This window comes from Pagrus major, chromosome 11 (genome assembly GCF_040436345.1).
Source record: "Pagrus major chromosome 11, Pma_NU_1.0".
NCBI classification, from domain to species: domain Eukaryota; kingdom Metazoa; phylum Chordata; class Actinopteri; order Spariformes; family Sparidae; genus Pagrus; species Pagrus major.
In genome coordinates, this window is record NC_133225.1 from 2,817,968 (window position 1) to 2,830,249 (window position 12,282).

Consider the following 12,282-nt stretch of genomic DNA (forward strand, 5'->3'; position numbering starts at 1 on the left):
CCCCCCGCGTCGCCATGGAAACCGTGTGCGCGGTGCGGCGGCGTGTCATCCGGTAGATTTTTTTTTTTTTATTTTAATTTTTTTTTTATTTTAATTTTTTTAATTTAGCGCCCTTGTCATCTCTACATTTTAATTAAAAACGTCGGAGAGCTAAACTTTTCAACTGTAAATTTTAAAATTGAAGCTAAAAGCAAAAAACAAAAAAAAAGGTTTTATTACGCTAATTTACACGTTCATACGTTTATTTTGAGGGTCCTGGTAGAAAAGCTTTACATACTTTTATTTTCAAAACACACATTATTTTTTCTCACATGGTGCAGTGCTGCAGCATCCCTTTTCACACTGCCTTTGGACGCTCTGTTTGAGCTATGGAGTGAGACATCTGGCCTCTGTTCAATCTTTGATATAATTGCAGGATGTAGCCGATTAGAGGCGGAGTAGGCGTGGTCCTGCCGAGCAAGGTAGTGTGATCTAAAATAACGCCTCTGGAGCAGTAGCAACCGAATGTCTGCTGACTGACTGGAGTGTATATAATTCAGAATAAACATAAATATATATATATTTATATATAACGCCTGTTACATAGTTATGAACATAAGTTACAGAAGTAAAGGCTTGACTCCAAACCAGGCATTTCAGGCAGTGCAGGAGCAGTGTGTGTGAGAGTAACTCGCTCTGGCGTGGACTTTTTCACTTTGCAGAACTTTTACATGCACAAAAATGCTTCATAACACAATAAAGGAAAGGCTTAAACCCTCACAACACACATTTTTGGCCATAAAAGTCTAAGTCTAAGAGTCTAATAGGATAAAATGATGAAGTTATGACATTTGATATCAAAATGGTCTGAGGTTAAAATGCACTGTGGCCTCATAATGTTCTGCAAATAATGTTCTGGCCATTGTTGAACTCCACAGCTCTGGAGCAGCAGCTTGACTAGTGCACGGAGGCATACCAGCACGATGCGGTAATTCCTCCAGTGGATGTCTGAGTCATGAGCAATGATTTCAAGGAAACAAAGACTGAAAAGATACAACAAACTATTTATTACTTCCCAAAATACAAAAAGTGTACAGCAATGTGCTGGTAAGTAGGTACATGAATGAAAGGGAATGCAGAGAAACCTGACGGCTGAGTTAACAGTAAGACAGTTTCAAAGTGTGTTCACATAGCTGTCTTATCTGTTGAAGCGCTGCGTCTGCTAAATTACAGAGAGAAAGTAAACACCGTTATCATCTGTTATCCACTGGCAGACATCCTGAACTGTAACTCGGATGAATGCCAATTGAAGTGCTGACATGTCAGTGAGGCTGTTGGTCCTGCTCTCCCTGCAGAGGAGATTCTGCTTCGTGGAGCTTCAGTTGTTCTGCGAGGCCTCCTGCATGATGACCGAACACAGACTCAACATCTGCAGGTACTCATCTGCACCGTCTGACAGGCATTTACCCACAACCTGAACCAGAGAGGAAACACAAGCACAACCGGAGGATTTAGTAACTTCTACATGACTCATCAAAGTGTATTATGGCAAAATATAATAAAGTCATTGAGATGATTGACGAGTGTGTTCGATTATTTACAAAATCCCAGACACTTCACATCAGATGTTGCCTCTTGCGGTGTTCCTTTCAAACTAATTAGCAGCAGCGCCGCTTTTCCTGCTACTGTCTTCAAAAGGTTTAATTTTCAGAGAAGACTGAGCTGCAGACTAAACCCAGCTGCTCTGTCTTATAGAAATGTATAATACTGTATGAAGTAATAAACTACTCTCATGTTAGTCTAAATTAAATGCAGTCTTGTGTTTTCACATAGATTTAAAATGTGTCAGATCTGACTGCATTAAAAGCTACACAGCAGTTTGATGATCTGTCAAACTTATTAGTTTGTGTGAAACATAAGATAAATGTAGTAACACTTATCATGTTTCCTCCTTTCATCAAGTAAGATTGTGAACAGGAGTACTCGGGGCCATCCAGGCGTATTTTAATTTATTGTTATCAGCTAAAAAAATAAACCTGATCAAATGCAGATCCTTTCCTCACTGTTCTCTACGTTGTTACAATACAGCTCTTGAGGCAGTTGGCCTCCACAGCGTACAGCTACTCTTCCCAAACGAATCAATGGATCTCTGAAAAAGAAACTAAACCCAAAATCTGTGACGCAGTCAGTTGATCGTCTTCATGCACACAGGATGTCTGGAGTATCTGGAAGTGCGGCTGCAGGCTAACAGAAAACCAGCAACTTTTTTTCTTTCTTTCTTTGGACGTGTGCAAGTAGTTGAGGGTTGAGAGAAATAAAACACTGGGAGAATTACTGACCCTGGTTTTGATTAGGTTTAATCAATCAAAATCATAACACCCGACTAAAAACCCATTTGTTTCTATTCTCCCACTATGGTTTTATTTGTTGCCTATACTGAGATTTGCTGCTCTGATGACTTATTGTACAGCGAGCACACAATATGATCCATCCACCAATCACTGCATTCGTGTGCCAAGTCAAAAAGGAAGCCCAGTGTTCCTCCAGGATCCCTGGAGCTCCTCTAGAGTCACTTACCGCCATCTTCTCTGTGATAGCTGACTTCTGCTTGTCGTTCAGGTCCTGCTCTATGATAGACTCGTGGAGCTGACTCAGGATCTGCGTGGCCGCATAGCCTTCATCCACTATGTTCTGACAGAGGACACATTCAGTATGTCAGAATGTGATGTTACAGGACGTGAGGCAAAGCACATTCACTGCATGTAAACATCAGGGATGCGTCACTGATAAAAATGTCTCTTTTGGTCATTTCAAAAGTGGAAAACAAAGTGGCACAAACACAGATATACAAAGCACTGACAATGTCAGAACACCTACCCTGACTGCAACCTCTAGTTTCTCAAATGTTCCTTTGAAGCAGATCTGGAGCAAGTTGTCAATCATCTTGTCGGGTACGACCTATAAGAGCACAACAGAGTGACATGACTGGAATGTAGTGAAAGGTTCCAGGTGTGCAGGACGTTTTAACTGCAGTCAATAAACAGACAGACGTCTCACCCCGGCTATTTCAGTGACGGCGCTCTCTGTGATCTCCTTGTCGACGTTGAGGCGTGCAGCACTCTGGAGGAAGGTGATGGCTTTCCGCAAGTCTCCATCAGACACCTTCACCAAAGCTGCTATACTCTAAATAGAAACAGAAACAGTCATCACGCCTTGACTTCAACAGCTGTGCAAAGACAGACCTGAAGCATAAAAGGATTCTTCAGCTCTGCAGTTATATGCATGAAGTGCTGTTACATGGCTGCTGTTGATAACAGCATTATTTGATCTGTTCCATTAAACATGACTGACATACATCCCGTGTTCACCTGGTGAAGAAAAACACATTCCTCAACTCTACTGGACTAAAACATCAAATCAACTGAACTGGTTAGGATGCCCTTTTTTACTAACTTGTTCTACTGTCCTGGCAAACAATACAAGCTAGGAGGGCTAAGAGCGTCTTTAGATGCCGTGGCATCGTTTTGATAAGCTTATGCAATGTCACAGCATTTATTTCCATCAAGAGTTGCATTAATTTTTTGCCAAGATCTTGTATTGATGATGATGGGAGAGTCGGGCCGCTGCGTAAAGTCTTCTCCAGCACATCCCAAAGATTCCCAATGGGGTTAAGGTCTGGACTCTGTGGTGGCCGATCCGTGTGTGAAAATGATGTCTCATGCTCCCTAAACCACTCTTTCACAATGTGAGCCAGATGAATCATGGCATTATCATCTTGGAATATGCCTGTGCCATCAGTGAAGAAAAAATCCACTGATGGAAAAAGCTGACCTAGTTTTTTGGGCACATGACGTTGCTGAACCTCAACCTGACTAACGGTCATCCTACGGTAGGCACCAGGCATGATGGGTGCATCACTCTGGAACAGGGTAAATCTGGACTCATCAGACCACATGACCTTTTTCCATCACTCCAGAGTCCAATCTTTATGCTCCCTTGCAAATTGAAGCCTTTTTTCTGATTAGCCTCACTGATAAGTGGTTTTCTTAAGGCTACACAGCTGTTTAGTCCCGACACTTGAGTCCTCTTCACATTGTGTCGGTGGAAATGCTCTTAGTTTCACAATCAAACATAGCCGTGAGTTCTCCTGATGATTTTTTATCTCTGATCACGATCATTCAAGATTTTTTTCTGACAACATTTCTTCCTCGAAGAGCCTTCCAGGTTTTAATAATGCGTTGGACAGTTCTGAACCCAATTTTAGTAGTTTCAGTAATCTCCTTAGTTGTTCTCTTTGTTTCAGAAGGGTCAAATTATTGGCCTGCATCAAACAGAGTAACATCTTTTCCACGACCACAGGATATGTCTTCAGACATAGCTGTTTAAGAAATGAGAAGCTACTCACTGCATCAGTTAGGGTTAAATAACTTGTTGCCAGCTGAAACATATTAATCACTGCAGTAATTATCCAATGGAAGGCTCTTACCTATTTGCTCAGTTAAATCCACGTGGTGACTTGTCCAGGCAGCGTATTTCCAATAACAATGCACATCAACTGTCGGCCTTTCTTTCTGAGTTTTATTTCAGCAGGATCGTTGCTATACTGCATATAAGAGTGGTAAATAAAATAAACTTTTTGAAGTAAACTGCTACATTTAGCTGTTCCTGCCAACTTAAGATAATAATTAAATAATAAAATTAGATATTAGGCAAAAATGAATGCCCCTGAAAACTGCACACAGCTCAAAAGAAAACATCTAGATATATACTGGATTTTTGCTGCCCTCTCCTGGCACACTCTGTCTCCACCTAATGTTGATGTATTTGTTGATGGTCGAGGACACAAGAGAGGCCTTCACAGAAGTCCTTTTACCGGCTGATACGCTTTGGATATAAGTTATTAATTGGACAGATCAGACTGATGTGATACATTACATCACTGGAGTTTCATACCAGAGTGAAGACGGACAACTCAACTTTAAAAATGTTCAACTTGTTGTAGAGCTGTGAGCCGAGCTGCAGGTGGGAAGTTTCTGACAGTTAAACACTACAGCAACACTGTCGCATTATATATTTTACCTCTTTAGTGTACTTGAGGTTCTCCTTCTCGCAGATGTCCAGCAGGCGCTCTTCTTGGATCTGATTTGCCAGAGGTTTGAAGCGAAACTTGGAACATCTGGAGGTCAGAGGCTCAATAATCCTACAGAACACACAGACATGCAGCGGGGTCAGGGTCAATCACACAGTGCGTTTGTGAGTAGATGACTGTTATATGTCAGCTGACCTGCTGATGTAGTTACAGATGAGGCAGAAGCGGGTGGTGCGCGACTCCTTCTCCATGGTCCGCCTGAGAGCAGCCTGAGCTGGTGCCGTCATGGAGTCGGCCTCATCCAGGATGATGATCTTAAAAGGAGGACACGACTTCCCACTACAGATACAAACCAACACAGTGAGTGGAAGTTTTAGAGTTTGTTTGGATTTTACTGACTGAGAGAAGCATGTGCAACGACTCATCCCAAGAGGGATGAAGGGTTTTTCAAGTTCACATTGTTGTTACAGAGCAACTACCAGAAAAACTCTCCTATAATTTGAGCGTGCATGTGATGCAATCGATGCTGACTCACTCTGTGCGAGTCCCAGCCACAGTGAGCTGAGCGAAGTTCTTGACCTTCTCTCTGACGACCTGGATGCCACGTTCATCAGAGGCGTTGAGCTCCAGCACCCTCTGTCTGTACAGCTGTGGACTGGAGGAGAGACAGTGGAGGAGGACGAGATACAAGAGGGAAATACAGAGAAAGAAAACAGGTGAATGATTAAACTAAAAAAAGGAAAATCACTGCTTCTTACCCACAACACAGTTCACTTACCCATAAAGCTCTCTGGCAGCAGCTAAGATGGTGGACGTCTTTCCTGTTCCAGGAGGGCCGTAAAACAGCAAGTTGGGAAGCTGCAATTAAAAAAACAAAAACTAGTGAGACTTCATGGCTTTATAGGACAACAGAGACAGACTGCATGATGTAGCTGGTGTCTTTGTGCACTGCTTTTTTAAGTAATGATTTATTTTATTTAATCAATGCCTTCATACTTTGTAAAATATTACTGCTTTACTGTAATTTTGAGCAGATAGCAAGAAAAAATAAGTAGAAATAAACATTGTTTACCATGTGTTGAATCTATGTCTATAGAAGACTCTTAGAGATTTCTAACGTACACACATTGGGAGCAACTTGAGTTCACCGTCACGCTCAAACACACTAACAAATGTGGACAGAAGAGTTTAATATATTCTGCATATATTTACTCAATCACATTTTGCGATTTGTTGTTCCCACAGTCCGTACTGAATTGGGAAAGAAAGCTTTTATGTTTTTCGGCACCCACTGCATGGAACAATCCACAGACCGATCTTAAACTGCAGAATATTGAACCACTAAACAATTTTAAAACTACGATGGTATCCATTGAGTTCAGGCTGTCTGTGTGCTAATGTTTTATCTGATTATTTGTGAGTGAGCTTTTTCAGTTAATTTACTGTTGTAACTCTGTGTTGCTGTCATTCTTGGCCAGGTCTCCTTTGTAAAGGAGATCTGTGATCTCATTGGGACTAATCAGCTTAAATGAAATACAACAAAAATGTGGAATATTTAGTGTCTTTACAGTTAGTTTTACAAAAGGTGCTATAAAAATCAGCTATTATTATTACTGGTACATTTTTCTGGCTACAGATGTTTCAGAACCAGATTTCACAAAACATGTGCACATAAAACTGAGAACATCTGCATTGTGATTCTCATGATTCCCATTTTCCTTCACATTAGAAAAATGGGATGCAAGTTCATTAAGATGTATGGGTCTAGCTTCTATGGTCCTCTCTATGCTGCAATTTCTTTAGCTATCATTCATAACTACAGCAACAGAGCTCATGGAAGTGTCAGAAAAAGTTATTTTTTGCACTATAAACAACATTTGACACCCAGGAATACAATAATGTCATGTAAATGCCATCATAAGAGCCTGGTACTTACATCTGCTCCTTGCAAAGACTTCTTCAGCACTGCCACCACCTCCTCCTGAAAGGCCACTTCATCAACACACTTTGGCCTGCTGCAAAAACACAGCCCATCAAGATTTATTTAGCATGCTAACTCAGTAATTAATTAACATCTGATAAAGGCTTGCAAAGGAATGATTCATCATCATCCCAGATTATACACACTCATTACCCTCTGCCAAGGAGTTTATGTTCACCCATGTGAACAACAGTAATGTAGGAGCAGGTATTGTCCTTGACAACTTATGAGGAAAAAAATGGCAAATCTATAGGTGGAAAAGTGGCTGTCATCCTGTCTGTCCAACCCACTCTTCGTCACACTTCCGCCCAGAAAACAGCATCTGTCCCCGGCAATGAGGATCTCAATCACAACACATTACAACAGCATCCATATGCTCGAAGAAAAAAAAAAAGTGTATTTTCTTGGCCGTCACACACAGAAGAGTGCCTGTGACTCTGTGGTTTCAGGCTACAGAAACAGACATACTGTACAGTATACCTTTGTGGTTCACACTTACTATTTCTCTACCCAAGGGATAGCCTTGGCTTTCTTCTCTGTACTGGGTCCTCCTGCTGCCTTGTCTTTCTGAGGTCTGGTAGACTGAACAGTCCCTCCTTTCAAAAAGGCCTGCATGACTCCTACGCAGCACAAACACCCCGGGACGAACAGACCTACAGATGAAGACACACATACACATACGTATTAGACGAAAAATACCAATAAAGTTACAGCTCAAAGTTTCTTATGGATGGACAATACACAATGTAATATCAGATGGTTGGTCAGAAGGTCCAAACTAACTGTACCAAACAAAACCCCTGCTGCACTCAGGGGGCTCATTGTTAAGTATCACAGACTTCTGATAATTAGCTCATTTGTCAAAGTGATTTAACTAACACGAAAATTTGAGAACAGTCAAAATGCTAGTTGTGATAAACACAGTAGCACTGCAGGGCATAACAATGTGAATATGAGACCTGATATGGGTACGTGGCGAACTCCATTCACCAATTTGATCATTTTAAAAAGAGGTCACATCTCGCCATCAGTTAGTTTCCTACAAGAGATAACCTATGCAACGAATTACACCGCAGGATTCAGATAATAAGGTTAGTGTTGGATGCCGAACAGTGGATTTAAACGAGTTAAAAATAATCTCAAAGTAACTTTCTCTGAATCGCGTAGCCATGTTAGATATTTGACGAATGAAACTAAAATGACCTGTTTTTGAGCGAAGTTTGGCAGCACTAACTTTACCTGCGGAGAATGAAAGTTGTCATTTAGCGCCACAAATGATGACGATTGACGTAAATTAATTTAGCTGCTATGGCATAAATTATAGTTAGCGTTAGATATAATAGTAACTAACACGCTAACAGCAGCCACCTAGCAAAGCTAGCCAGCAGTGGCCTGTTTACTATTAGCTAAAAGTATTAGCCACTCGTTAGCTCTTAATTCTGCACACAGACGTGTCGCACTTACTTTTATCAGCCGCTGTTGAGACAAACTCTGACTTAAATCTCCCACAGTCGGAATTACTGCGTGCCAAAGCCCAACAGTGATATATCTTGTGATAGCAGCTTGTCTCAGGGTTGGAGACAGTCGGCTTGTTGACATGTGAAGCAGCAGGAGAAGCAGCAGCAGCGTCTTCCCGCCCTGGCGGAGAAACTGACTTCCGGTGACGACATTTCGTGGCTTCCAATCAGATGCCGCGGATGCTGGAGTGGGTCCCGCCCCTTCATTTCCTCGCCCATGCCTCCTCCCATCCTTTTCTTTCCTTTATCTCTCCTCCTCTCCTCCTCTCCTCTCCTCTCCTCTCCTCTCCTCCTCTCCTCTCCTCCTCTCCTCCTCTCCTCTCCTCTCCTCTCCTCTCCTCCTCTCTCCTCCTCCTCCTCCTCCTCCTCTCCTCCTCTCCTCTCCTCTCCTCCTCTCTCCTCCTCCTCCTCCTCCTCCTCTCCTCCTCTCCTCCTCTCCTCCTCTCCTCTCCTCTCCTCCTCCTCTCCTCTCCTCTCCTCTCCTCTCCTCTCCTCTCCTCTCCTCTCCTCTCCTCCTCTCCTCTCCTCTCTTAGACCATATTACTCTGCTTTGTTAATGCACAACACATATTATATTACAAACTGTTGGACTATATGATAATAAATGATACATTAAAAAAAGGAAACATTCACCTTTTTATTTATGAATTTGGGAATTTATAAATTGCAAATTCACTGTACTGGACAGAGCACATGTTTTGCAGGATTATGCCCTGCTCTGCTTTGTCTGCCAGCTGCTGTTTCTGTTGTTTGAAAGCCTTCGCTCGGGCCTGTAATTGGCTGGCAGGAGGAGGCTGAGTGCAGATGTCTCTGGCTAATGGTCGTCTCCCAAGGCAATCTCCACAGTCCCAGGAGCCATAGCCTCACGGAAAAGATGCAAATGCACTGCCTGGCATTGTTTGCGTTAATGAAAACGTGGAGCAGGATCTGCGAATGAACCCGGGCAGCCATAACAAGAATGACAAATGATGGGTGGAGGCTATTGATTTGTTTTGTTTGAGCCCTCATGAGATAATGACGGTGGAAAAAGAGGAGGTTAGTCTTTTAGTTGACTCAAAAACAAACAGTGCTGATATAAAAATGATTTTCCACCTTAAATCTAATGAAATATTTCAGTCTGAGAGTCAGTGGATGCTCCACTCGCTCCAGTCCACGCAGAGCACGGCTCCAGGCACCAGGATTTCGCTCATGGACCTATTAACCCCCACCCGTCCATCCATCCATCCCCCCTCCCTCTGTCTCTGTGCCTCTCCCTCCGCCCTCGAGGCAGGTATAACAGCCCTGTGATTCGTTTTTCTCTCATTGTGACTCAGCTTCTTTATTAGAGCAAACAGAGCATCATCAAAGCAGCAGCAGCAGCAGCAGCAGCAGCACCGGTGCTTCCCCACCCAGAGCTCTTCACTGGACTCACACACAATTTACATGCTCACTTCCCTGGAAGCATCCTGTGTTTGGCATGGCTTGATCATTGTGTTGGGAGTGTCATTTTTCCTTTTTTGTCTCTTTCTGGGAGGATTATTGGATTTTTGACTTGGAGGCTTCTTCTGACTTTGTGGATCTGTTTCAGCATCATGAAAAAGACTGAATGACTTTCTGTCTGCTGACGATTTGTTGACTAAACAGCTTATTTTAACCTGTTTAGTTGAGTGTGTGATTTGTTCTCTGACAGACAAACTGCCTCCTTTCTTCAATGGTTACTGATGCTTACTGTTTGTTTTTTTGATGGTCTCTTTTGTTCACTGACTGACTGACTGATACGGGGTTTATTTGCTGGTTGACTGGCTGACAAATTAATTTGCTAGTTTGTTCAGTAAACACAGGCTGGCTGCTTTTTTTTTTTTTTTATTATTCACCAACTGGCTGAACCTGCTGTCATATTCCCTGACTGGCTGTCTCGGTTAGTTCACCTGTGCCTGGCTGACAAAACTGTTCATTTTATTCCCAGGCTTACTATTTTGCTGACTGGCTGGGAGTGGCTTCACATTGTCATCCTCAGGCTTTGTGATTGTTGGATTTGGACAGGAGAGGCTGGATATAGGGGGAAAAAAACAAGGAATAAAGAAACAATAAGCAGCAGAAAGAAAAAGAAAGAGGTGTAAAAAAAAAAAAAAAAAGCTCAGGGGAGAAAATTGGATTACGGAGCAAACGGACGGGAGATTGTCGTGGACGGAGGGGTGAGGAAAGGAGGCGTGGCAGCGGAGGGAGAGAGAGAGGGAGAGAGCGGCGAGAGAGAAGGGGAGGAGAGTGGATGCGACCCACACCCTGAGATGCTGTGCTGGCTGAGAGAAGACGAGATGTCGGTCCAGGAGCTGCTACAGAGGGTGCAGTGTGTCATCACTCATGTCGGTGAGGCGTTTAAATTTGTCCTCCTTTTTTCCCCCTCATCATCTTCATCTCTTCATATTTCACACTTTCAGTCAGAACGAGAAGAGCCGGTCTCCTCTGTGGAAAAATGTACAAGAGAGCCGGCTTCTCTTGTCGTTAGTTGCATGGTGGATGCTGTGTTATAAGGTTGTATCTTTTTTTTCTGGGAATCCTGGTTGAAAATGTGAAGAGAGCAGATGAAAGCGAGGGAATCTCCATCCTCTCATCAGGACCACTCAGTGCAGGGGGGATGCAGAGGGATGCTCTGCACATGGGCAGAAGAGAAACTGTGTCATCGAGCTACAAACGGGGAGTCATTGAGTTTGAGCAATGTGGGTTTTTTCTGTGGTTGCCAGCTCACTAAATTATATAGTACCTGGCATCATCTCACTGTTTAGTCTATCAGGTGACTCTATATGCAGCGTAGATTCATTGTTAGGAGCTGAGGTTTGATTGTGTTGATGTTTGATTCATACATTGCAGAGATGATCTGATTTTCTGTGTTTTCTTTTGAAAGATTTAAAAGATCAACATGCAGCATATTTACAATCTTTCATTACTATTAGCTGCTTCAATTTTCTATCCTTTATCACCCTTTCTTTCCTTTTTTTGCCATCTTCTTCCCTCTCTGCTCTTTTTTCCTTTCCTAGTCACGTCTCTCCATTTCCCCCATTTCCCTCCTTTCTCTCCTTCTGCATCTCCACCATTTCACTTTCCCTTTCTTTCTGCCTCCCCATCGTCTCCCCTTCCATCCCCTCTCCTCCGCATCCTCTCCTCCTTCCATCCTTTTCCTCGTCCTGCATCTTTCCCATTCTGCGTCCGGGTTATATCCCGGGCTGGTGGGGAAGTAGGTTAATGTGCCACGCTGGAGACTGTGGCACTGCTTCCTCCATCACTGCACTTCCTGCATCGCTCAGTAGCAGGGGAGAGATGGGTAGTGGGGACGGAGGAGGGCTTGTGCAGAGCGTCACTATGGAAACTGAGCTAGCTTCTGAGCTAGCTCCTGCCAAGTGAGAGTTGATATATTGGGAGCCGGGCTCACACGGGATGCTGCTAACAGTGTTTGCAGCATTAACGGCTGCCTAAAGGTGTCGATTAGGCAGGATGGTTTTTCTTCCTTTGTGGGGACTTTGTGTTTTTCTCACTTATAATATATTCTTGTCAACCCTCCTTGTCTCCTGTTGTTTATACTTTATGGCCCGATGCCGAACCATTAGAGAATTATATTTACATCGAGCTAACATAACAAACTGCAATGCACACGGTGGAGCCCCTAGATGGAGCTACACATACTGTAAAACTGCATGTTATTAATGTTATGTTCATGCTATATATTGGTCCATGCGGGCCAA

The 12,282-nt window shown here is 43.0% G+C and overlaps 1 protein-coding gene across 1 annotated transcript; it reads right to left on the minus strand.

The window, feature by feature from the left end:
* Window positions 1–1,023: 1,023 nt before the first annotated feature.
* rfc4 (replication factor C (activator 1) 4) lies at window positions 1,024–8,671 on the minus strand. Its single transcript, XM_073476507.1, has 11 exons — window positions 8,514–8,671; window positions 7,549–7,702; window positions 7,005–7,083; window positions 5,847–5,926; window positions 5,604–5,723; window positions 5,264–5,407; window positions 5,059–5,179; window positions 3,037–3,162; window positions 2,857–2,937; window positions 2,557–2,670; window positions 1,024–1,453 (listed from the first exon to the last, which is right to left on the minus strand). Exons 2-11 carry the CDS (start codon window positions 7,662–7,664, stop codon window positions 1,358–1,360), a joined length of 1,077 nt encoding a protein of 358 aa, XP_073332608.1. The 5' UTR covers window positions 7,665–7,702; window positions 8,514–8,671; the 3' UTR covers window positions 1,024–1,357.
* Window positions 8,672–12,282: the final 3,611 nt, after the last annotated feature.

Bases quoted from the DNA above. Each gene is read 5' to 3' on its own strand.
- rfc4 (XM_073476507.1), bottom strand. From the start codon at position 7,664: ATGCAGGCCTTTTTGAAAGGAGGGACTGTTCAGTCTACCAGACCTCAG. The intron at 7,084-7,548 runs GTAAGTGTGAAC...GTGTTTTTGCAG, and splicing joins ATCCCTTGGGTAGAGAAATA to CAGGCCAAAGTGTGTTGATG. The intron at 2,671-2,856 runs GTAGGTGTTCTG...GTCCTCTGTCAG, and splicing joins AACTAGAGGTTGCAGTCAGG to AACATAGTGGATGAAGGCTA.